The sequence below is a fragment of the Miniopterus schreibersii genome (genome assembly GCF_964146895.1).
Source record: "Miniopterus schreibersii genome assembly, chromosome: 17".
Classification (NCBI taxonomy): Eukaryota; Metazoa; Chordata; class Mammalia; order Chiroptera; family Miniopteridae; genus Miniopterus; species Miniopterus schreibersii.
In genome coordinates, this window is record NC_138117.1 from 27,422,760 (window position 1) to 27,449,961 (window position 27,202).

Consider the following 27,202-nt stretch of genomic DNA (forward strand, 5'->3'; position numbering starts at 1 on the left):
CTATAGCTTGACATATTTTGATAACTTATTTGAAACAAAAGGGTTAATAGCTCATGAGTTCCTAATAGATCAAAACCTATATCAGTGTAAAGCACTCTTTTTGCCTAACTTAATTTCCCTTGGGTTCTTTGTGTTAGGTTCATTTTGTCACTCTTGTTTACATTTTTAGATTTATCTTGGCTCATCTTTCTATAAAGCTAGTTTATTCTCTAGTAATTAAAATTTTAACCCAAACAGAGAGTATTTTGCCTTCAGTGATTTTTATGTTCATTGTCAGGATTTATAGGTTTTATTTGCATAGTCTTGTTTGCATGTTTTTGGATTTGTGTGGGTCTTGATGCTTTCCCTTTTTTAAAGCCTTTTTTATATTGCTTCTTTTCATTTTTTAGTGTACTGATAGGTATTTATTCTGTTTAAATTATGTTTATGGTTTCAATTTTTAAAAGAAATGATCTAAGCTATGTTTCAAATGCCAGGTATCATACAGTGTCTTTAACTTTGATTTGAATAGAATTGGCTCCTTGCTGAGAAAAATGGATGATTTAAAGTGTTTACGGTCCCCCAATTCACTGCCTATTGCAGAGAAATGCAAACACATGGACTTTCGTAGTTGTCAGAGCTGTCATTGATCAATACTGAAGGTACAGTCTGCTGTTACATAGCACTGGCTAGGTCTTTGAAATGTACGAAGGGGAAATTTATGAATGGGTTTAGTCACTTCCCCATAAACATGTGTCATGCACATCCACCCTAGTGTTCCTGGTCTCTCAGAATTTTTGTTGATTAGTGAGAATTCATAGGTGTCTCTTCCTCCAAAGATTAGCTCAGGCATGACCAGTTACAAATAAGTTTTAAGATATCATAAAAAACTATCCAGTGCCCAATAATGTTAAGAAACATTCTTTCACGTTGCAGCCTGTTTTCTTACTCTTGTCTTATCTAGTGGAATTTTTACTATGTCAAATGGTGCCTCTCGTTATGGTGAAAATGAAGCAAAAGGTGCTTTTCCCCATTACCTTATGTCCTAAAATAGCCAGAATATATACACAGGGCACTAGAGGAAAGTTGGCCTTTCTCTAACTTGTTTGCAGGCAGGCTGAATCCAGCTGGGAATTCCGTGAGTCCCCAATGTCATTAGCAGAGCCCAGCTGAAGCCCCTGTCTAGAGCTGACTGTTTAGAATATTTACATGGTAAGGTTAAGTTGGAGGTGTGTTTTTGTTTGTGTTGCCTTAAATCTTCTCTTTTTCAGGTGATGAGAGCTGCTTAGTGACTAAGTGCTTGTGTTTCTTTATCTGTGATACATTTCTTCTTTAATTCAAAAGCATCTAATACTTTTGTCTTAATCAAAAAACTATAATTAAACATACGAAACTCTGTATATTAACATAACAGCTAAAACGTGTAGTCCTAGTTTGCTGTTTACCCATCTGATTTGTGTAACTAACATTAAACTCTGTCATTCGAAATCATATGTATATATCCTTGTGATATAATTAATGTTTTCAGATACTTTGTGTGTATATACATATATAATATTTTTCTATGATGTTTCCCAAAAAGAAATATTAACAATAAGTGAAAACAAAGTAGTACTTATATTTCCAATAATCATACTAAATGTTTTCATCAAATACCCATCCTGACTTTTTCCCACTTTCTAAGCAGAAAAGGACCTGAATCTTAGGAAACATTTTACCCAGACAGTAAAGCTATGCCCAGTAAAAGGCCTATTAGCTCTATAGCATGCTTTTCAACTTAACTGTAAACACTAAAAATACAAGAACAGAATGGCAAAGCAGCTCAGCAATTTTGGCCCTATTTTGTTGTGTTTTCCAAGTGGATTAATTGTATTCCAATCTTGGGGAAACTAAAAGCAGCAATTCAGCTTTTCACAGACGCTTCTCTTGCCTGACTCTCCAAGTGTGAAGCTCACCCTTGAAGCCCTCACGGTATTACCTTAATAACAAGGAAAGCTGCACATCTGATGACCCTTACCATGCTGCCAGAGCGTGCAGTGGCGGGAGCGCACCTCGAATTATTCTCATAGGATTCAGCTTTTTCAATATTTTGAAACTTCTTAAAAAACTTAAGATTTTGAAAGATTTGCCCTGTCACGTAGGCCGTACATTCCTGTTATGAATTTAACATAATCCGCATTTTGAAGTTCTGTGGGCTGCCATTCACCAGTTATGGGAAATTTCAGAATCCTTGCTGCGCCTGGCCCTCTTCTGGCAGCATCATTTACCAGCCTGGGCTGAACCCGTTTCAAGGCAAAGGTGACTGCAGGGAAGGAGCCACAGGAAAACGCAGTATTGGGGTAAAAGGAGGAGAGAACTTCAGTTAAATGATGACTCACTAAACTGTCAGCTCCTTGAGAGAAGGTAAGAGAGCTTATTCACATCAGTATTCCCCATGACAGGTAGGGCACCACGTTCCACACATTCTTGGCGGTGGAATGAAGATCTGTGTCGTGCGATGCCACCCAAAGTTTGAGGAGTGTGAAGATGGTGAAAAGACCATTTGATTTCATGATCATGACATCCCTGGTTATTGTTCCTGTATTGTAAATTTCCAAGCTTTCTGTTTTAAGGAAAACAAAGGACAAAGACCTTCCTCATATCCAAGATCAAGGCACACACAACATTGCTTCTAGGCCATATGCTCTGTTGAACCACCAATGAAAAGATGTCTGGTTTTCTCATATTACATATCGTCACTCAGCATTCTGCCTGTTGGTGTGAGTATGTTTGAGAATGTGTGTGAGAGTGGGAGGTGGAAGCCAACACAATGTCTGTCTCTGGAGAGATAAGCCCAGTGTGGGGTACACACAATGATAGCAAGCAGTTGTTAGAAGCCCTGTACTAGATGGACAGATGGTCCCACAGTCGTATGTCATAGACACAATGTCCACTGTAAAAAGGTAAGAAAGAGAACAAGAAACATAGCATGACAGCACCTATATAAATAAAAACATGCCCAAAACAACACTGTTCAATGTAACACAAGGATAGCCAAAGAGACTCATGAGAGTGGGTGTCTCTTGGGGGTCATAAGGGAATAAACAGAAGAATTAGGGCAAAGGGGAAAATAAAATAAATCAAGAGAAGCACCCTGAGTGGGATGAATGAAGGATACACGCCCCCCTTATTCATGGATCACAGTTCTGCTTTCTGTCTAAAATCAGTTGTTTCATACATTTTGTCTAGTAGTTGTATGATGGGGAGGTAAGTTAGTCCCAAGTCCATTATTTATGATAGCTAGAGAAAGAAATGCCTTTTATTTCTTTAAAATTATTTTAGTAAGTTTGAATTTTTATTTTCTTCTATTTCTGTTGCAGTGTTTGAGTTTTATCATTTTTACACATGGCTTACAAATGGCAGACAAGGGTTGTGGTCACAGAGAATGGTAAATACTTTTTTCAAATAATTTATAACTTATTGGTCATTTTCTACACCCTAAATGTTTGTGTCCCCCCAAAATTCATATGTTAAAATCCTATCCCCCATGATGACTGTATTAAGAGGTGGGGTCTTTGGGAGGTAATTAGGTCACGAAGGCAGAGCCCTCATGAGTGAGATTAATGCCCTTATAAAAGAGGTTCCAGAGATATCCTTCGTTCTTGTCACCATTTGAGAATAAAACAAGAAGTCTGTGACCCTGATGAGGGCCCTCACCCAACCATGTTGACACCTTCATCTAGGACTTCTAGCCTCCAGAACTGTGAAAAATAAGTTTCTATTATTTACTTTGAGAGAGAGAGGCACCTTGAAAAGATGAACGAAAAGCGTGTGACTGACAGTGGGCATCAAAAGACAAAAGGGCGAATGTGATGGAGGCCTTTTGCAAATCTGAAAAAACTAAACACAATGAACAGCTCACAATAATCACCGGGGTGACTACATAGGTTTTACATTTATTACGATCACTGGCAAACAAAACTACAGAAATAACACGTGCTATCTGTAGTAAAATTCATGCATATCAATTTGAACCTCAACTCAAAGTGACATCAGGCATGCTGGATGCAGACGGGTGGGGCCATTTATTAGGATCAGAACAAGGCACACAGTGTTCCACCCACAGGATCTTCCAACACAAAGAAGCATGCCAAATGGTAGAAGCCAATGTATTTCTTCACTGTTTAATGCATTACATATTACATAATTACCGAGTGGGGCTCTAGTATTCTAGACATTTGTATTCTAGCTCAACAGTCACATTTATTACTCCTTATCATCAAAATGTGTGTTCTAGCAAATTACTTTCTACCCATTCCAATAGTGAGAGATGAAGTCCAACTTGAACATATCACCAAGGAGATTTCTAACACAGAATGACTGGCAGAAAATGTGACTAGAAAGAGATTGTTCACTTTTGCACGGGATGCAGGAAATGTGGTTTCACATGGAGGGAAAGAGAGCAGCTTTCTGCTCTTTCCATATTCTTTCCAAATTGGAAATCAGACCCCGTGTGTATATTTGTATATTTGTGTTCAATATACAAGAGATACACACACAGGAAGCCCTGCTGGTTAGGTAGCTACTGCTAAAGGTACTGTGTTTTGGCCTTTACTACTTTCAGCACGGAATTCCATTTGCTATTCCTTTGTTCTAACCGCTCTTTTTTATACCTGTCTTGAAAAGAACTATGGTTGTCTTCATCCTCTGTCTCCGAGATGATTTCCATCTTCTGAATGATGAGTTTAATAAGCTCGTGCTGTTTTTCCAGAAGAGAAGTCACGTCCTTCAGCCTAAAGGGACGTACACATTTCATGAATTTATTTTAGCCCTCTGAGTGCACAGAGGCCCCAGTACTAGAAGCGTTCTGTATTGTATTACCTGTGCTCAGGTTACAGCCTCATGGCAGTCAGCATCCTTCTAACGAATACATATTTTTAAAGTTTAAGCGGTTTTCCTACTGTTACACTGTTGGCTCATGGCTGGTTTACTTCTGTTCCCATTTTAGAGATTAAAACACTGTTGCACAGAAAGGTTACGTGGCTTGAACTCAGGTAAATGAACCCTAAAACCCTCACACTCAACCACTGTACACTATATAGCTGCTCTAAGGATCCTCAAAACCTTGCAGAGCTTTGATGTATGAATTCAGATGGCTCGTGAGGGATGTAGCTTAAGATACTGATTGGTGAAGGGCAGCAAATAAGTCATTGGGTCTAAAAACTCATGATTCCTAATCTCCTAACAACATCAGTGAGTTAAAGCATGCCTTAATGCATGAGATAAACACAAATATTCAGTATAACCTTATACTATGCATCATTATTTAAGACTCTTAAGTTTCTCAAATACAGGTAGAAGGAAAAATACATACCGGTATTTCTGCTTCAATATTTCTACTTCTAAAGCTGTATCAACATTTGGTATTTCTTGTCTTACTTCTTGGGTACAAAAGATATTATGAAATATACACTGTGGGATAAAAGATTAATAGTTACTCAAGTTAAACTCAATTTGGGATCTACTCTTTGAACATGTGCCATAATTCAGCTCCTGAACCAGGGCACGCTAACACAAATATCTAATGAGAGCCATGCCCTCAAGGAGCTCACAGTCTGCTGAGAGAAACAGACACGCCAAGAGCTCCATAAGGAAATCATGCACACAACAAAGGAGAATGCAAGCTCTATAAATAATACAGAAGGAGGGGTAAGCTGGAGTGGAGGGCTGTTTAGAAAGAGGTTTAAGTGAATCATTTTCATAAGAAAGTACTCATGAAAAATGTCCGTAAGTGGTGGTGTTTCCTACAGGATTAGTTATTTCTCCCAAACTGCTCTGCCCCATTACGTGACACAGCTGAATTCCACACGGGCAAATTCCTGAAAGGCTATTTGAATATATTTTTTAAATTTAGAACCCTTAAACCCTTAGTGGACTAGAGCGGATCAAGGGCAGATGTGAAATGGCCAGGAGTGAGGTAATTCTAGGAGTCCAGGCAAGAGGAGGCCACTCAGGAAGCCGGATGGCCTAAGCCTGGGACTGACTGGATGGGAGGGGACAGGAAAAGGGAGGGGCAGTATCAAGGCTGGCATCCCGGCCAGGCAAATGAATGGCGTGGACATGAACTGACGTAAGGAACTTCGGAGAAGGGCAGGCTCTTTCAGCCTTTGCCGTAGCAGATGTCACATGGGAGGGAGTGATGCAAGGGAGGAGTGAAAGTCATGAGCTTGTTTTGCATGAGTTTGTTTTGAACATGCTGAATCTGAGGGACCTTTGAGACACACCAGGGAAGATGCCAAGTCGATAGTTGGCTACTGGCGCCCGGAATGCAAAGGAGGGCTCTAGGCCCGAGAAATCCATTGCTGAGCTTCTGTGTTAGGGAGAAACTGCAACCATGGACATGAGTGAAATCAGATATGGAGGTAGCATGGCATGAGAATAAAGCCTAGGCTGATACTTAGGTTGCCTTTACCATTTTATTACTACACAGTGGAAAACTAACCTACAGAGAACTCAGAAAGGATATTCCTGGAAATAGGAGGGAGCCCAGGGATAGTTAGGATTAGCATCCAGTACTTCTGGCTCTTAGTATAGTTCCTGTTTCATTATAATGCAATGGCCTGGCTTAATCTTTGTGTATTTTCTATATGTATACTCCGTGTGTGTGTATCTGTGAACATGTACATGTGTATATATGCACATACATCTGCACATATGTGACATGTGATTAGGAAAAACAAAACATACTTGCACTGTGAAAAGGACACTTAAATGGTATAGCTGGTCCACAAGGACGTGGCACATGTTTAACACCGAGTGTGGCTGAGCCACCTGGGAACAGGGACCAATGTCCCCTCTGCACTGCCCATCACTTTCTCATTCTGGCTTCATCCTGCACTTTTTTTTTTTAGAGCACAATTATTTGTTTCCCACAGGAAGAGTGACTCAAAGTGTATAAAAGGGCACCCTGAGGGATACACGATGAATGACCATCCAGTGGTGACACTCTTTATGTCAATGTTGGTCACATGTACTTACTAATAACCCTCGGCCGTATCTGGGTCTGTTGGGATACACAGTGATGGATTTCTGATCCACTTTGCGTAGGAACCAGAGCGGCAGCTTCTTCTCCAAGTTGGTATGAAGTTCCACCTAAAGTGAGTTTCGGAATTAGTGATAGGAATCATTAATTAGCATCTGGAATTCTCACCCTGCACAGACGCAAGCGTTAGTACAGCCAACGGAAAACTGGCTCCTGTGTCCTGAGTTGCACACAGGCAGCTGCTCACAGTTTTCCTTGGCCCCTAATAGCCGGTCACCTTCCCCTGCTTTCATCTCACCCACTGACAAGACGGGCTAGCTACCTGGTTAGCCACAAGTTGAGCTAAAAGAGGCTCAAGCGATTTCTCAGTTTCTCTGCTGAGGCTGTTGTAGAGATTTTTTTGTTTTTGATTCTCTATCGCAGTTGCACCTGAGAACATGCGCCGCAGGCACGGCACTGAGAAAATGCCCGTGTTCAACGGCTCATTCTCAGAACTCAGCCATGCTGACCTGTGAATAGTTAGGATGGTGCTGGTTTCAAACATGAGCCTCACCTGCATAGCGATCCTCTTCAGCAGTGCGTGCTTCTGGACCTCGGCAATGTCCCCAACGGCCAAACCAATCTGAAGCACAACACGGCATTGAATCACGACCAGTTTAATGGCTCACATCAAAATGCGCTTACCTTCTCTCTCTGGATACTGTGAGAGTGGCATGAAATTTACCAGTAGTGTCCTTGACACACTTGGCTTCCACACCTCACAGAAGCTGCAAAGCCTGTATAATTCTAACAGTGATGGTCATGGTGGTGGGCGTAGTAATGCAAATGTTATCATGAAAAGTTAAGACATACAAGTTCATCTGAAATTCATTTTAATTTAAAGTAAAAATATGTTCTTTTGGGGGATGAAGAGGGTGATGCGATATCAAATGCAGTTGGGAACAGCCATGCAACATAGTTAGAAATTGCAGGAGTTTAGCATCTAAGGTGACCAAGAGTGACTGGACAACATGGAAGAGTTAAAACATTAAGTTGAGGTAATGAAGGAATTTATATCTTACCTATGTTTTGCAGGAAAAAGTGTACTTTAGGGGTGAGCGAGGCTCTGGTAAGAAAAAAATCCACCTAGAAACCCATGGCTAGGTAGAATCAGGTGAGGGGAAGGTGTCAGCTCAGTTCTACTCAGTCCAAATTAAATTGCTTACATTCGCTGAGTGTCTCACCATTAGACACTCAGTTTCTGTTTATGCGGAACCAGCCTGCTTGCTGTGGCCGGAGAGGAAAAGCCAGTCCCTACTCTCAGGGGCTCAAAGTCAATTAAACTCCAGGAGAGAAGGGCTCTGTCTGGCCAGGTCACCACCATATGCCCAGTGCTTAGAATAGTACAAGGCACATAGTAGGCACACAAAATAGTGGCTGAATGAGCAGTGAAAGTATATTCTAGGGTATACAAACTAGTATTGAGAACCAAGTACAGGGTGTCCAAAAAATGTATACATACACTTTGAATTATAATGGCGGTGTTTATTAAAATACATTTCACTTTCAAAATTGAGCTATCAGCCATTAAAGTGTGTATACATTTTTTTGGGAAACCCTGTATAGTCAGCAAGTAGGTTCTGGTTGGCAGGATAATGTTTTCTGTTTTTCAATTTGCAAGTTTGGAGCTGGGCATCCTCTCGGGTTTAGATCAGTCTCCATCAAAACCAACTGTCTCGTAACTGCTGCTTCGTACGTCCAAGGTGCTTGCCTGGGCCCTGAAGACACTGAGCCTGTGAGTCAGACTTACAGCTTGTGAGTCATCTGAGCTGCGAGTCCCATTATAGTTTATTAATATAAGTTATAAGCTTCTGAGTCTCATGGTAATTTACTAATTAAAGTAAGTGAAAATTACCAATTAAATATTAATCAAATACCTTTACTGTTTAATAGTAGCTAACATTTTGATGTGGAATGCACATTGTGTCCTAAGTGCTTTGTATTAGCTCATTTCATCCTCACAATAACCTAGGAAGTCGGTTTTTATTATTTTCTTTCTCCGATTTGTATCCTCAAAACTACGATAACACAAGAAAGGGGCACCCGATTCAGACGCAGGTGACTGGGGAGGGGGAGTTGGTTGAGAATAAGTCTGCCCACGAGAGATGATGCATGAGCTGAATGTTGAAAGCTTAGAAAGGGTTAACCCAAGGTGGGAGGGCTTCTAGGAAAGGAAGAGCGGAGGCCAGGAGGCAGGAAGGAAAGCCTGGAATACCGCCCCGTGAACATGCATGCGTGGTGCTCGTCCAGGTGAAACCCGCCAGCAGTGAGGAGCTGGGTGAGATGTGTGCAGGATCCAGATCACCAGGATCCTTGCGTGCTGCACTCATGGGTTTAGACTGGGTTAAAGCTTTAGAGTCATAGAAAAAAATCTGAAAGAGCCTCTGATGAGCCCAGCTTTTCATTATCAGAACATCACTGTGGTGATAATTTGCAGGGAGGATTAGACAGAGAAATGGGACGGGATGGAGAAACTCTTCAGTCTCCTGCAGCAGTAAGGGCGAGGGACCGTGAGGGTGCGAGCTAAGAGGAAGCAGCCATCTGCTGGAAGAACTGAGGAAAAGGGGGCTGGGCGGATGGAGAGTATCTCCCAGGGGCCTGAGTCAGGCTGAAGGAAGGAGAACATTGCAGTCTCGGCCCTGCTGGGTTTGATTTTGCTCTGGGACGTGCAGGTAGAGAACGACTGCTAAGCCAAATTCTCTTCTAGATAATGATTTCCCAAAAGGTAAGTGAATCTAAGAGATGGTGTGGGTTTCACATCATTCTCTGTCATTCTTCATGCCATCTTTATTTTTCTAGGTCACCAAAATAAAACTCTGGAGTTGTATGAAGTGAATCAAAACGCTAAGTGGTCTGTATTATTTTTTCCTTCCTGGAAACACTGCCTAGCACAGTCCCTGGTGCATAGTCAGACTCCAAAAATGTGTGTGGAACATGTGCATGTTCGAGTAAATGAGTAAGGAAAATCATGCCCTGCGATGTGGGCTCGGGCTCCCCAAGGACCTGGGGTACCTTCCTGCCTGCACTGCCAGGAGGCTCGTGGCCGGGCAGGTTCTCCGTGGAAGGGAGGGCCGTGTCTGCGGGGTGGCCAGCCTCTGACTCGTTAGAGGGGCACTGAATGCCGCAAACACCCTCCCCCTTAAATCTCTGGTCCGTGAGATTCGAGAGAGGAGTTCTTCCTCCCCACCCCACGAAGGCCGCAGCCTAGGCTTCGCCCTCCCCCACCGGCAGCCCCAAGGCGCACACACCCGTCGTCTTTTTCTCCTCCCGCCTTCAGTTCCTCCTGGCGTCGCTCACTCCCGGGCCCTCACGCTACGTGTTTATTTGTCCACTGCCTCACTTCTCAACTCGTTGATAATCATGTAGGGACTGGGAATTGATGTGGTTTGTTCACCACTGTTTCCCACCCCCTGGATCAGTGTCTGGCATTTAGAAGGTTCTTGCCAAGAAGACATCTTTGCATCCCCTGGGCCCCACGCCGTGCCTGGCCCACTCCAGGAAGTAAATCAAAGAACGAATCTATAGCTGTCCTTTTTTCCCTTCATGGAGGGAGATTAAGGAGGCTAAGAATAATTATTATTACATGTCCCAAATAATCAACAAACAGGAAATACAAGGATAAATTACTTACAAGTAAATTCATGAGGACGATTGGGACAAACATTGTGAAGATAATTAGTTGTGCAAAGGACAGAAATGGATATGCCAGTTCATTTCTCAAAAACGGTTCCAGGAAGGCATCGCGGTAATTAATGTCTCCCAGCATCATGCTGAAGGTCTGGACTATAGAAAGCAGTGGAGAGCTGAAAGCATCCTGAGGAAAGGTGGTAAGGGAAAAACAAAGTGCATATAATGAAACATGCTTCCTGGAGGGTAAAATGATACAAATCCTATTTAAAACATTTTTAAGGTTATAGGATACGGCTACTCCAATACAGTGACAAAAACTACTAATAAACTGGTGGTAAAGTCATCAAAATGGTCTTTTCTGCGCATGTAACAAATCATCATGCATGACACATAAGCTTTTTGACAATGGAAAAAGTCATTTAACAAGGCTCTATGTTTTCCTGCAATGAAAATCATTTGAATGCCAATATATTGGATAAGACGAAAGTGTCCAAATATTGCTGTGTTATTATCAATTTTATACACCATGAAGATATCAGTATAAATATATATTCCCAATATTTAAATATATATTCCCAGTGTCTACAGCAGCAAAATGAACCACAGGTGGGGCTCCTCACCTGTATGCTCAGGAGGACATAGAAGCTGAGCCCAAAGGCCAGAAGGAGGAAGATGAACACGACCGTGGACCTCAGCAAGGTCTTCATGATGACCTCCAGCATAACAATGAAGATCCCACAATTTTCAAACCTCGTAGAATGTGAAAAATGAGAATATTTACTCACTTTTCTGGCCCACTATACTTCGCACAGTGTCAGTATTTATCTCGCACTAGACACTAGTTTTCACAAGTGATATCACTGAGGCCAGCTGCTTCCAAAAAGGAGATATGAGAATTCATGACTAGTCAAGTCTTATTTTCAATCTAGTCATTCAACCTGCTTTTTTCTTCTTTTTTTCCTCCTTGTTAATGTTTACCTTTAATTGTTTTACCACTTGGCTAAAGTTGGAGAGAGAAATCATAGCTTTCCAGTATCCAGGATAGTGCTACCTGACAACGAGGGGATGAGAGATGAGTTGTGTGGGGCCTCGGTGGGGAGCAATGAAATGAGCTCCTCACTGAAGGCACCTCTCACAGGGCACATACGCACACTTCACATTCGCCATCCTTACAGCTCCCCAAGCTTTCCTGTGTCTCCCCCAGCAACCTACACTGTGAAATGTTGGGGTAGATAACGGGTATCATCTGGTCACTAACTTGTACTTTCCCTTTGGCAAAAACACCTGTTAAGAGAGGAGTCACAGGTTTTAAAGTTGAAAGGGACTTTGGAGGTCTTAGAAACTGTCACTGATCATGACAAAGCCAAGAGAGTGGCACTGCCCGGGCCTGTCTTGAAGCCTCTTTCCTTCCAGGTCACCACTGTTCCCACTGTCCAGGTCACCACTGTCCTTTCCAGGGGGCAGGGCTCAGCCCCGCAGCACTGTGCTCATGACAGCAATGCAGATCTGAAGGTGGGGAAAGCGTGGCCCCTGGGGTTGGAGAGACTTTGGTAAAATGCCGACATCGGACTGACTAGCTGACATCTTGGGCAACTTACTAACTCAGTGCCCCAGCTTCTTTTACAGACTATTAGTAATAACATTTATCTCTTGTTATTGCAGAGATCATGTGACATAAGAGTTATTTTTTTTTTAATCCTCACCTGAAGATATGTTTAGAGAGAAGAAGGGAGAAAGAGACAGAAATCGATGGGAGAGAGAAACATCGATCAGTTGCCTCCCATACACGCCCCAACCGGGGACAGAACCCAAAACCTACGAATGTGCCCTCACAGGAAATCGAACTCACAACCTTCTGGCATAAAGGCTGAGGCTCCAACCAGCCAAGGCTTAAATAACATATTGAACTTGACATTAGCAATTGTGGGAGGCAAGAGCACTTAGCCCTTCTTTCTCTCTAGAATTAGATTTTTGGGGCTTACTTTTTCCTCCTATCACTGTTACTCCCTGACAAAGAATTATCTGGCCCCAAATTCCAATAGTGCCGAGGTTGAGAGAAACCTGGTCCACACTCTGAACTGCCAACCTCCCTCCCCTTCCCCTCAACAGCATATAAAAGATCTCTTCACAGCCTACAAGCAGAAAAGGAACGAGCCAGTGACAAACTTATGGGACTTATAATAGTTCTTCTCTCATATGAAACCTGCCTAAAGGACGTGGAAGTCACTGAAGCGGGTTTTACCTCTGAAGATACAGTAAGAAGTTCATCCAGTAGAAGTAAATGGCGATGGCGCCACACTGCCACTGCACGTGGGCCGGTATTGCCACGAACAGGGGCAGCACGAAAACGATGCTCGTCGTGTAGATGACCCACTCAGCGCCGTTGCTGTGATCTAGAAAGTAATTCCTTTTCTGGGGTTGGAAAGAACGGAGAATTACCGCAGGCAGAGAGCAGGACCTGGCATCTTAGGATGGTTACATGCCTGTGACCAGTCCCAAGCGTTCTCTGTTGCTGCAGCTGGGGAGTGTGGGACCAAGGAGCCCACCCCTGCCACCCCGGACCCAACCCGGGCCCTGGGCACGTATCACCGTGGGAGGTGGCCCAGCCTCCTCTGTTGACCTGACACTTGGGGAGTGTGATGCGTAAGGAAATTCTTCACGTTTCTAGGCTTTCCCCACAGAGCCCACTCCATCTCAAGGAAAGCTCCAGGGGGACTGCAGGCTGGTTTAGTAATTCCTTTCTGCCTCTATATGGACACACGTGTGGATTTCTCAGGATATAAAGCAACTGATACTGCTTCTAAGGAGGTTTGAGACCTGTGCTAAGACTCAGTTACCATACTGATTTGGTGTATTTTCTGTTCTTAAAGATGTCATGTAGAGTAGACCATTAACAATAAGAAAATGTGGAGAACAAATCTGTAATTCTCATGTTTAAAATATGAAAATGACAAGAGACATTAAATAATTCGCCCTACATCACTTAACGTTCAATGGAACAATATGGTCCTAACTCTCAGAACTGTGACAAGTTACTGAAACTATATACATATAAAATATGCAATGTATATTATAAAACAAATGTAAAGCACTGTTATCATCATGCAGATACCCATGTGCTTATATTATGTAATGAGGTAAATTTCCATAGAAAATGAGATATTATGTAAAAGGTATATAACATAAAAAATATCATTTGCTAAAAGTATACCCCAAAAATGAATAATGAAAGACTTAGAAATAAAAGACTGATGCCATTTATCAACCAGAGCAAGGTCCTTGAATCTGATCTGAACTTGGTCCATCCATTTAAAAAAGTAGAGTAGAAAGTAAAAATTATGCTTAAAAAAAAGTTCCCAAATTTTATTATAACTTGAAATTTTAGGCAATAAATAGAAGTATTCCTTTTAGGAAAGGAATTCAAAGAAAAACACACTTGAAATGGAGTCTTGGCCCAAGTAAGTTCTTTGTAAACAGTTACATTCAAAATTATCAAATTCAAAACCTAGTTTTTATGTTAGCAAAATATTAAACCAATAATCAGAGAAAGCACAGAAGAGTCATTCACAAGTTCATCTGCAGCCAGACAGACCCACATGGACTTGTCAGTCTGGACTGGCTCTGCTTCAGGTGTCTCTAACAGGCACCATCCAGTGCAGGAAGCGAATCTAAAACCACGTGGTTTCTACATTTGGAGAAGTTTATGCTTGGTATTTCCAATCTATACTTTTGTCCAGGTATGTGATTTTATTCCAACATAATTGTTTCAATAGCAGTTTAGCAATTAATTTGTGTTCTGCATATTAAAATATTTACAGCTTCAGAGACATAAAATGTATTGTTTACCTGTTGGAGAATTTGGACCACTTCTTTGCAATATCCAAATATACTTGATAAAAAAACTAAAATCATACAAACTTTTATAGGATATGAATTCTGAAACACAAAATAATGTAAGACAAGCACTTATAAGGATACACATGAAAACAACACATGAAAACAACAATAATTTCTTAATAATTTCCAGCTACAATTTTTTTGTTTTCCATTTGCTTCATTTTATGTACTGTCCATATTTGCTTTAAACAGAAAATTACTATGATGCCAACGTAAAGATGACACATACTCATTTCATAATGTCCCAAGTAAGACAGGTTCAAAAGTTGCCAATTGAATTCTAAAGGAGTATGAATCTGAAGACTTATGTAAAAAATCATTTTACTCTGGTAAAATACACATTATATAAAATGCGTCATTTCAAGAGTTTTACATTTTATATGTACATTTACATTTTAAAATGTACACTTCTGTGGCATGAAGTACATTCACAGTGTTATACACCATCATCACCATCTAGTTCCATAACTTTTTCATCACCCCAAATGGAAACCCTGTACCCACTAAGCATCATTCCCCTCTCCCCACAATCGCTGGCAGCCACAAATCTGCTTTCTTATACACCACTTTTGAAGTTTTATACTTCAGCATTCAAGCTAGCATCTCATACATGTCAATTCCTTTCATTTAATTTACAAACTCATTTAGTGACCTATTTATTTATATTCCCTCTCATTTCACAAAGGATTTTAGGAGAAATTGTTACCATATATGAATTGTATAGGCTACTTATAATAGTCAAAGTCCTGGTATTTCAGATTGATTATGGGGCTATCATTCCTAAGGAAAAAATCACACTTTTAATAATCCTTTATTTTAAAAGTTGAAATATGAAAATAAATGGAAAAATACCTTGTTGTCTAGTATTTCTGAATGATCACTTGTTTCATTGATGATTCCAGTTGAGTTGAAAGCCATACCTGGCTGAATACTGACAACAAGAAAGGTCATAGGCAGCAGACCAAGGCAGTAAGATCCTAGGTTCATAATATGGGCTCTAAACCCATAAGCCAGCCTACAAAAAAAATAAGTAAACCATAATTGAGGAGTTTCAACAGGATATATTTCCTTAAGATACCTGTGCAAAAATAGTTATGACTTCTCTCAGAAACCTACTTGGTAAATCCACTGAACTTTAGAACCAAGATTTTTTAATTCATCTTTTCCATTTTCAAAACAGGAATTTCAACTTCCCAGTAAACCATAAGTTACTTAAAAATCTCTCACCAATTAATGGAAGAGATGTTAGCTCATGTCTTCTGATTCCAAATTGATTGCTCTTCCCAGGAACACACCTCTCACTTCATTCATGGCCCCTTAACTGCAGGGCCGAGGAATGCCTCTCATTGTCTTATATAGTGATTTCCCCACCCCCAAATATATCATTTAATGTTAAAAATAAATGATATCATCATTTTAAACCAAAATATGCCTTCAACACATTTCTTTTTCAAAGTGTAAAACATTAAAATAATAAAGCCTAAAACATTAAAATCCCATTAAAACATAATTATTTAGAAGACTTAATTAATTTAATGAAGATATCATTAAAAAGAAATACTACCTAATACCCACCATTTCATAAGTAAATATTCTTTACACACAGGATGGTTGAGAAGCTCTATGCGGTTATGTTGTACCATTGTCTGAGAAATAAGAAAAGATTAATAAAACTACAATCATATTAAGCTATCAAGTATAAACTAAGCTACTTGTTTGCTGGTTTTATAACTTCATCTGATATTATAAAAGTAACAACTGTTTATTTTAGAAAATTTGAAAAACCAAAAATTATTTCAAGAATGTCTTTTTTTTTTTAAACCACAAGCTAGAGAGAACTCTTTTACACAGATGCAAGTATTTGATTGGATTTGTCTCTTTCAATTTCTCACTAGTTGAGGTAGCATCAGCTTTTCAGTCTTATACAAGTTACAACTGGAAAGGACGTTAAAGGTAAATAAGCAAGAGCTACACCCTTGGTCTTTCCTTGAAGAAACCCAGGCTCATCTTTCTAGAAGGATTTTAAACAGTAAAGAACACATAATAGTAGTTCAGTTAGCCTGTATTTTATAATTTTTCATGAGTTATTGGAAACTACTAGTACCTATCTCAAAATTAATTTTCAATAAATATATAGAGAACGTGGTATCAGCAAGACAGTGGAATAGGAAGCCCCAGACCCACTGACACAGGAGACAGCAACTTAACAACAATACCCAGGCTCACTGCCTTTGTGAGAAATCCAGGAAACTAGGTAAGAGGTTCCTGCACCCCAGGTGAGCCTGTAGTCCAAGGCAGCAGGAAAATTCAAGGCATTTACTCGCTATTAGCCCCTCCCCCAGCACAGAACAGTGAGATCAAGAGATATCTGGCTTCTCTTTTCGGGGGACTGCTGATGGTCTGGTTTCTGTCTTGCCTGAATCTGAGCGCTGACAGGTCCATCTAGACTTTCAGACTTCTGTGCACAATAATTTCCTGCACCAGACCAGCTATCTCTCCAGAAGACGCCCACTCAGCTCTCCTACAACTGAAGCAAGGTTTGCTATGTTATGAGGCGTTAGTCAATCAAGTGCTTACGTGTCACCCCTGAGTGTGGTGTAGCTGTTCAAGTGAGCCTGTTTCATATAAATTATACTGAGTTTATATTATTCAGAGTCTGTTTCTTTCTAAAAGCTGCAAGTATTTTATTTCCTCCTATTCTAGTGGTGGAGAGAAGAAACTCTTTCTGATAAAGTAATTGCCTATTCACTCAATTACAATGAAAAAATAAACCCACACATAGGCAAAAAGTCTCTAAGTATAACTGTAGTGGAGTTACTCTTAGGTCACTTGGCTATTGAGTATGAACTATAACAACTGCAAAACATAATAGACTCCAGCAGAACTAAAATGCTTTATTTACATGGAGCAAATGTGAGAGCCCGTTGCCATCACCAGCCCTGTGGGCATGAAATCCACACGACGGCTTCCTTCACGTTCCAAGTACCCAGTAAGCCTTCGAGAATTTCACTTTAGGTGACGGTCGGTACCACGGTCTGTACCAAAGGCCTTCATGTAGGGAAGTGAATTCATTTAAGGTGAATGAAAGTTCCGAACTGGTCTAGACCAGTGCTGCCCAATGGAACTTCCTGCAACAATGGAAATGTCCAGTATCTCTGCGGTTGAGTATGAGAGCCACAGACTACATAGGCTCCTGAGTGCTAGAACTATGGCTACTGCAAATGAAGAAATAAATTTTTAACTTTATTTCATTTCAATTTAAGTAGTCACATGTGGCTCATGGTTACCATATTAGAAATCACAGATCTAGGCCCTAGACCACAATCTACAAAGCCAACCCTCAAATGTTTTCTTTCTTATGCACACACTTTTCTTTGTTGCCAATATTTACAGAGTCTGGGCTGCCATTCCCACATGGCAACAGCGATCAGCCATCATCTTTTCACACCAGGAGCTCGTCGCATGTCTGTTACCTGTTTCCTGTGCAGTTATTTGAGTCTAAGACCCTGGTTTAGGCTGAAGTCGATTAGCTGCACAGCTTTTATTGCCTCATCTGCTAGAAATGCAGAAGCACTCTTTAGAATAAGAACTAGTATGGAGCAAGTCTCTTGGGAATTTGGGGTCCACGGTGAGCATTTAGGATCTGCTCTCAGAGTGCATTTACGCTTCCAGAAGGATCTAAGAGCTTCTGAAAGTTCGGAGTTTACCGTGGAGCCCAGTGATCAGCTGAGCTTGGAAGCTATGACTGCAAAATGTCAAGCCCTGCATTTTCCTCTAGTTTTCATTGGAGCAAACTCATAAATATGTGTCTGTATTTAGGTGGACAGCCTGTGTTGTCCATGGTTTATTGGATTCTGATTGGGACAGGTTTAGCATGACCATGAGGACTAAAGTGATCAAGAGTGGGGAACTTTAAGGAGACCAAATTATAGCAATTGTGGGGGAAAATGATTGCTTTTTTTACTAAAGAATCAAGGGTTGGGCCACATGGCAGACAGACATAAAAGTATAAATCTGGGAGTGTCTCTAGGACCCTTCCTGAACTATTGTACCAAACATTACAGAGCCTGTGTAGAAACTACCTGCATAATGAAAACACGACTTACATTGATGGTTGTGAGAGGCTCATATGTAACATCCTGTGCATTTTTTTTCGTGAATTCTAATGGACATTGAAGATATCTGAAATTATACTCGATCTGTAGAAGACAGAATTTTTAAAAATTACAGTCTAGTATAGACCCTAAAACTGTTCTTCACAAATACACAAGCCTACAATTCCGCTGGAAATTAAGTGATCCAAATAAAAGTAGAGTAATTTCATCTGAACAAAAGTAAATTAAGTTATTTCATATTACTTTCAAAAATTAATATACTAGGAAGCTGTTATTCAATTGATTTTTAACTCATAGTCATGGAAAAAGATGAATTCTCAAAAGATCACTTAGACCTTTTAGAACTTTATTCTTTAGGCAATACTACACAAGAAAATGTAAGACTACAAGCAACCCTAAATAATGCTATTAGAAACAGTTAAAATATTAGAGGGGAAACTGAGGATCTAAGGAGGAAATTGTCTTATAAGTAATACAGTAATATGACAAATGAAGACAATAATTACCATCTTTTGAGATTGTGGATCTCTACTAACATTTTTAATACTTTTTAAAGAATTATAATGAAATAAACTTCAAATTGTTATGATAAACTGAGCTTACGTGGTAGTCTCGGCAGGACTTGTCTTCCGTGGAGGGCGTCATGCAGCAATCTAAAAGTACCTTTGAGAGGAAAAACGCCAAAATATTGGGCAGGAGAGTAGATAGAAGATAGGATGTGATCCTATTTCTAAAAGAACACCCAAGACATTCCCCTCCCGTCCTTTGCTTCTTGTACCTCTAAGATAAACTCTAATCCATGTCATTCAGGAACAAAGTTTAAAAAATAAAATGTTACATTTACCACTGCACACCTCAGAAATACCAATGACTCAGAGAAATACCATCCACTTGAGAAACAAATTACATTTACTAAAACTTGAGTAAGAAATATTCTATTAGTTTTGCCTAAGATTTGATGTCTTTCTGGGCTTCTAGAGAACACATGGATTTTTAAGGACTCCTTTGCTCAGCGTCTTGTAGTGACAATTTATTGTCCCTAATCAGCTTTCAGCTGAGTTCTAGGATCTTTCTTTGGCCAAGGTCCTATCTGCATTGCCAGAGCCTCAAGAGCTGTGTTTGCTTCTGTACCCTGCTTGCTGAGCAGAACTGACAAAGTCTTTGTCTAGAACAGCATGGCCGGGGCAGTGACGGGTCAATAGAGCCTCCTGTAGGGTGTGGGAACAAATATGTTTGTGGGGTCCCTATCTACATAAACAATTTGAGACACCCCAACTCTGTGTATCAGTACCCAAATTCATATCCCAAGAAAGAATACTGCCCAGTCACGTTGCCCTCCTGAACCCAGATTTGGACACAAGGCCCCAGATGACCCCATCAGTGTGTCCCCCAGAGCTCCTGGGGCATCTGGTCAACCCTACCTGAAGGACACAAGGGTGGAGGGGTGGACAGCACCCTGAAGGGGAGAATCGGGGAGCCAGGCCTCACTGGCTGGTCTCAACACCAGAGGGCCCTAAGAAATTGCAAGGAAGTCCCTGTTGGTGATGAGGTAGAGGCACTAAGTGTCATAAGAGACATCACGAAAAATAAAGACACAACTAGTCAGTAGTGGTGTGCAAGCCAGAACCAGGGAGGTGGGTCTGGTCGTCACAGTTTGAGAGCTCCAAATAATCAGCACAGGCACAGGACAGGACAGGCTGCCTGGGGACGGGAAGGGCCCTGGGGGAGGGGCTGTGTAAGTTCCTCAGCTGTGTGGTGTGAGGCCATGCTAAAACATTTTTAAGCTCCCCTATTTAAAAACAGTTTCACAATACTAAAATAATACAAAGTCATTTTGGAAAACTAACTAGAAAATAGATAGTAGTGTAAAGAAGAGAAGAAAAACCAGTTGCAATCGCACACCTATGATAATTCTTATTAATATTTTGGTATGTTTTTTCAATTCTTTTCTGTTTTCTATATGTGAATATTTCTAACACTTTTTTACTATGATTAATAATGCTGCAGGAAACATCAATGTATAGAAATCTGTCTGTTCCTCTGATTATTCATTAGGGCAGATTCTAACAACTGGAATTACTGAGTAAGGAAGTCTGAGGTCATTTTCAGTCTTGAATATTTATATGCACTTTGATGAAATTTATGTACCTAAAATGCTAGTCTATGAACTGGACCTGCTCCAGTATCCATCAGATATTGTGAAGAAAAAAATGCACATGAAGTACTTAGCACATACTAAGTGCTTACTGAATAAGTAAAAACAGTGTTATAGTGATAGTGCTAAAACCCACATATGCAGTATAAGAACAGTAGGATGTGCAATATGGGTTAATCACTATCCCAAATACATTATATATTTTTCCTCTAACTTTTGTAATCACTTTGCAAGATCAGTATCAGCATCATTTCGTTAGAGACAACAAAAATAGAAAATGAAGCTCAGAGAGGTGAAATGATTGGCCAAAAGCAGCACAGCAAGATGCAGAGCCAGGACTAAATCCCAGGGCCACTAGGCTCCAAATCTGTCTCACTGCCTCCTCCAGTATTTGAATACATTTTCCCCTATTAATGACATTCAAAGTCATTCCTCTTTTCTTAATTATTCTCTCTCTCCCAGTCCTCAAATCTCAGCTTTGCCAGGAAGTCTTATACCTGCATCCTTTAATACTCGCATGCTCAAGGTCTGTAGGTGTTTGTCTTGTAGCGGGGGTCCAGCCACGTGCTGAGTTTAATCTCGCACAGGCAGTCACACCTTCCAAGGCCCGCCGAGGCCAGGCAAGGAGTGTAAAGGAACGAGCTACGCCAGCCTTCAGGGCTCTTCCCCATTGTTCTTGACATGTTGGCTCTCCTTGGGCTGGCTTTTATATTCACATTTGGGGTGGTTTTTTTACATTTATTTTACTTTTTGTATTAATTTTTAATTGAATTTATTGGGATTACATTGGTTATAAAATTATATAGCTTCCAAGTGTATAACTATATAATACATCATCTGGATATTGTCTTGTGTGTTCACCACCCAAAGTCAAGTCTCTTTCCATCACCATTTATTCCCCCCATACCCTCTTCTGCCTCCCCCACGCCCCTTTCCCTCTGGTAATCACCATACTGTTGTGTGTCTATAGTTTTTGTGGTTTTGCTTCATCCCTTCACCTATTTCACCCAGCCCTCCACCCCCTCCCCTCTGACAGCTGTCAGTCTGTTCTCTGTTATCCATGAGTCTGTTCCTATTTTGTTTATTTTGTTCACTAGATTCCACATATAAGTGAAACCATATGGTACTTGTCTCTCTCACTGGCTTATATTACTTGGGATATACCCTCCAGGTCCATCCATGCTGTCGCAGAAGGTAAGATTTCCTTCTTTTTCACTCTTCACAGTCTGGATAGAGGCACATGTAGAGAAACATCACTCTAGTACAGGGGAAGTAGTTGCACAGAATGACAATACAAGGCAGCTAACACTGGGCATTAGAACTAAATATACAAAAGGAGGAGGCTGGTGTGAGAGAAGGGAGGGTGCTTGCTCATCCAAAGGAAGCAGTTGTTACTCACTCACCCAGTGATTCCTGCCTTGTGCGCAGGTAGGCCCAGTCACCAGATGTGATGTTTACAGGAAGCCAGATATCTGGATCCTTAAGGGGAACCTCCTAGTTTTAAATGTTAGCAACTAATGCAAATTTGAAACAATGACATGCATTCCATTAAAAACATCTAGAGGATTTGTTCAGTCAGCAACCACCATTATGAGTCTCTGCTCTAGACCTGGATTATTTGAATAAAAGATCTGTTGCCCATATTTTCTATTTTTCACATGACAACTAATGGAATCCTTTAATCCAAGTAGGTCCTTCTTATATATTTGTTGGCTAACTTCCCATATAGCCTATGGAAAATTAGAAACTTTATTTAAAGATGGAAATTACTACTATTTATGTTGTGAGTACAACAGCAAATCCTCACATTATATTATATGCCAAGCATGTACCCAGGAGTTTTGTTTGGAGAGCTTACTTTCATGCATTCAGGGAGGTATTCTACCATTTCCGTGACTGGACATCTGTTGCTTGGAGAATTATGACTAAAAACCTTAAGACATTCTTCCCATCTGTAAAAAAAATATAATAAAAAAACACAAGTCTTAATTCTTCCATTCTCACAACAACAAAGCTATCGGTTGAGCCCAGCCAGGCGTGCCTCAGTGTTTGAGCATCAACCTAGGATCCAGCAGATCGCGGTTCAATTCCTGGTCAGGGCACATGTCCAAGTTGCAGGCTCCATCCCCAGCGGGGGGTGTGCAGGAGACTGCCGATCAATGACTCTCTGTCATCAGTGATATTTCTGTTTCTCTCTCCCTCTCCCTTCCTCTCTCTGAAATAAAAACAATTTTTTAAAAAATTATATCTTTATGAGAAACTTGAATTGGTTCCAATGGAACCAATATTTGAACCAAGATGAATCCATTAATAGGGTCCTTGTCCATTAATGGGAATTAGAAATGTGGGCCAACTCCAGGATGGCTGTTACCATGGCTATTCTCTTTCTCTAAATGCCTTCTAAAGAAGGTAGGCTTTTGCCTTCTTTTCCTCCTGAGATCATAAGCTGGTCATGTTGGGTAGAGATACTCACATACACATACACAGGATAGCAACACAGTACTGGGCACAGGATATTTAGTATTTAACCCATTTTTACATCATGTATTGAATTAAACTACAAAATAACATGTGTCAAGTATATTAACAAGCATGGGTTCTGCCAGAACACTGCAGAGTCTGCCCCTTTCTTCATTTCCATTCAGTAGGACAGGATGAGAAGATATGATACCAAGGAGGAAACAGATCTACAACAGGAAGTAAAGAAGAGCCCTTTTACCCCCAAAAGCCTATCTAAGTCATAGGAGACTAGTTCTAAAAACTACTCAGACAAGTTTTCTGTTAACACTATCAGTGAAATCCATGTAGAATATCTGCATAATCAGTAGAAAACTTCCCGTTGCACGCATTGACAGGTGCTTCAAAAGAATGATCAGCAGGGGATCTTGAGACTGTCCAATGCTCAAAAACACAGGCCTTATCTGCCTTGAACATGAGATGGTTCCCCTCTGTGTCCACTACTGGGTGACACTGGGCCACTGCACGTATCTGTCTGTGTTTATATAGACAAACTTATGCACGAGAAGTGAGACAAACTACTCTCCAACTTCATCATGAAAGCTCCTGGAAGTTGTTCAAAAAATCTACCACCACAGAAGATCAGGTGTTATGGGAAATTCCATTAGGTGACACTAGTGACAATAACCACCTTGGAGAATATTTTCACCAACATCCAATTTGGGGGTTTCTGTTGGCAAGAGAGTGTCAGGGAAGTTCAGATAGGACAGGGCAGAGTCTGCTTGACAGTGACCATGATGCTAGACACTACACACACCTGAACCCCCGAGTCTCCCAAGACAGCCACGAAGGTGGTCCAAGCTCCCAAGATTTAGAAATGGAAACGGAAGATCTGAGAGGTCAAACAGAATGTCTGCTGTCATCCAACGAGTCCATTAAGTCTTCTATAAGCAACTGACATTTTAAAAATGTGGATTAACAGCTGAAACTTATTCTCTTTCTGTTTACACTCAGGTTGTGAATCATCCCTCATGCCAGGAGACACTCAAGGACAGGGGACAGGAAGACAGCATACCTTTTGTTCCTGATGGTCATAAGAACCACCTCCTTCCTCTTGTTGTGAATGGCAAGGTGAAGAAAGGAAGCCTGTTGCTTGTTCAGGATGATGTCAGCGTCGTAGCTCAGAAGGAGGGTGACGGCTTTGGCGTGGCCTTCCCTTGCAGCCAGGTGAAGTGCTGTATTCTTTTAGAGAAAATAGAACACGGAAATGCAGTGACAACGGCCAATCTTCCCTTGGCTATTTCATTGTCATGTTTCATTGTTGAACTGCTTAAAAGAAATTATTAACAAAACTAGCCATTTAATACCAAAATACATACAATTTAAAACTGGTGTTCAGAATCAAGCTTCAAAATAATAAGTTCATAGTTTAAGCATGGCATGTGTGTTGGGGGGGGGCTGTGTGTGTGTACATGAATTCCAAGCGGTTGTTTTGCTTTGTTTTTGCAGCGGGATAATTCCATGGGGACAGAAGACAAGCTGTCAGGGTAAGGATGCTGGAATGAGCACAGAAGAAAACACTTCTGGAACATTTTATCATTTCATAGAGCAGTGGATCCCGGATTTGGGGTTTTCACAGGATTATAAATTTTTTTTTAAATCAGAGCTTCTATAAGACTGCTAATCTTTTGTTTTGCTACATAAAGACATTATTAAAAAGCAGTGGCAATCTTCTATCTCCATCATTTAGTGAAAGAATTTACATTTCAACACTTGCCATCCTAAAAAGGAGGAAGAACATCATAGCAAAATAAAGCTCTACAAATAAAATACACTGGATTTATGAAGACTTACCCCTGCCTCCTTCATTTTCCTCAGCTCACCAAAGTGGTGGAAATTCTATCATCGGTCACCACAGGCCTGTGAACCAGTCTCTGCGAGACTGAAGAGGTGTCCTCAACAGGCACCCACCCCTTAGCATTCTCCAGGGTCTGTTCCCCTTCCACACATTCCTCTCTCTAAGGGTCTGCATAGTAATGGCCCAATAAAAGGCCATGAACAGGGCAAGGAAGGGAAGAGGGTGGCTAAGAGGAAAGCTTTTTTGTGATTTTTGAAGTTTCTTATATGCTAAGATTTGGGGGCGGTATGAAGAACAGAGTACGTACCCCATCTTCATCAAGCTGATCAGTTGTGCACCTCAAATTAGTGTCAAGAATGACCTTCATGGTCTGAGTGTACCCGCCCAAGGAAGCATGATGCAAGGCAGTCCAGCCATTGTGGTCACTGTTAAAGAGTTAAGAAAAGATGTGTGCATTCCCCTTACAGGTGAAATGTGGGACGGCGTGCCACACATCTGAAAGGTAGGTCTCATGACCAAAAAAAAAGCAATCTAAGTTCTAGGTCCTAAATATTTATTACATACTTACAGTGAGTGAGCTAATTTTAAAACTAATGATCTACCTATAATGTGACTCACACATATTTTTTAATATGTAGCAGATTAAAGTATAAAAGTATATATATCAAAAACTTGGGGCAGGTGAAACTAAAGTTAGCACGTCTGTGTCATACATATTTTTCCCCAAGGCTGTAATATAGTATACACACAATTTAAATCTTGTTTTGTTCTTTCATTGAGCATTGTATCAAAAATTTCCATGGTGGTGGTAATAGTCTTCATGGCCACTAGTTATTACTAATAATAATAATTGTGATAATTTCATCATCTTATAATACATGACTATAAGATAGTTAACTTAGTGCCATATAGTTTTCTGTGAGTTTAGGTCTGAAGAGATCTTCCTCTGTGGTCACAAAGATGCTTATTTAATCCCTTTGGAAAATGTTTGTCTTTTCTCACAGAAATTTAGTATTAAATACGATGAAGGCTTGACATTTTTCCAAATTTAATTTCAATTAAATTTAATTTCAATGCTGATGAGCAACTGTGTTAGGGTGCAAGAGCCACCTCGCTATTTCAGTTATGGTGTGATTAAGTAACAGCTCTCTGGCCTGGGTCCACTGGGGTCCCCTCTGCAGGTCGCTGCCTGGTGTCCCCATGGAAACAGGAAGGAAATGAGCAGAGCAGCAGTGCCCAGCTGCCTCAGGATGTTGCTGGGATTGGCAGTCTGATAAAGAAATGTGCTTCTGAACATGAGCCTAATGAGCTCTTTGCTCATTCACCTGGGTGGCATTAGAAGATAGTTCATCATATGTCTATAAAACTTTTCTGGGGCTTTATTTTCCTTTTATAAACATGTCATTTAATTATGCTACCTTTTTATTATGCATAATTATTTTAATTTGATTTTGCTCCTTATGATAAAGTTAAGTATAATGAAATTCAGGAATGTTTTATATCTCATGTTGTAGTTTAAAGGGCACTTTTTACATCTACCATTCATCAGGTGGAATGAAAAGTAGAGCCTTTGCATATGTATGGGTGTGGATACATGTACACATGCAGTTTTGTATCTGCGTTAAAAGATGATGGCGTGATGAGGTAAAATATGAGGAACTGTATTTCAAAACTCCTGGGAACTACTCTGCACAAAGCCAGGTATTCTTTTTTTTAAAATTTATCTTTATTGTTGAAAGTATTACAGATGACCCCTTTTTTTCCCATTGACCTCTTCCACCCTGCACCCACAGCCTCCCAGGGCCTTCACCACACTATTGTCTGTGTCCATTTATTCTGTGAACTTCAACTCTATAAATCTCAATGTCTTCATTCACCAGTTGAAAATAATACTGACTTCTCTTTCAATATTTCAGAAGTCTCATATGTTTCAAGAAGTAAATTAGACAAAAGTACTCAGGGAGATAGAAAGTTAGGTACCATAATTTAAAATAAAATAGGAAAACAGCCTGGAAATGGCTAGTTAAAAAATACATATAAATATTCTAATC

The 27,202-nt window shown here is 40.5% G+C and overlaps 1 protein-coding gene across 1 annotated transcript in view; it reads right to left on the bottom strand.

The window, feature by feature from the left end:
• Window positions 1–4,136: 4,136 nt before the first annotated feature.
• The window catches only part of TRPA1 (transient receptor potential cation channel subfamily A member 1), a 46,034-nt gene continuing 22,968 nt past the window's right edge, over window positions 4,137–27,202 (bottom strand). The window contains exons 13-27 of the mRNA XM_081116424.1: window positions 25,459–25,576; window positions 24,369–24,535; window positions 22,695–22,788; window positions 19,285–19,344; window positions 18,673–18,765; window positions 16,142–16,212; window positions 15,419–15,581; window positions 14,516–14,605; window positions 12,912–13,081; window positions 11,290–11,419; window positions 10,671–10,853; window positions 7,554–7,622; window positions 6,997–7,110; window positions 5,333–5,430; window positions 4,137–4,751 (exon numbers count right to left, since the gene is read on the bottom strand). Coding sequence (XP_080972550.1) covers window positions 4,547–4,751; window positions 5,333–5,430; window positions 6,997–7,110; window positions 7,554–7,622; window positions 10,671–10,853; window positions 11,290–11,419; window positions 12,912–13,081; window positions 14,516–14,605; window positions 15,419–15,581; window positions 16,142–16,212; window positions 18,673–18,765; window positions 19,285–19,344; window positions 22,695–22,788; window positions 24,369–24,535; window positions 25,459–25,576 — 1,825 coding nt within the window. The 3' untranslated portion in view covers window positions 4,137–4,546. The remainder of the gene's footprint in view (window positions 4,752–5,332; window positions 5,431–6,996; window positions 7,111–7,553; window positions 7,623–10,670; window positions 10,854–11,289; window positions 11,420–12,911; window positions 13,082–14,515; window positions 14,606–15,418; window positions 15,582–16,141; window positions 16,213–18,672; window positions 18,766–19,284; window positions 19,345–22,694; window positions 22,789–24,368; window positions 24,536–25,458; window positions 25,577–27,202) is intronic.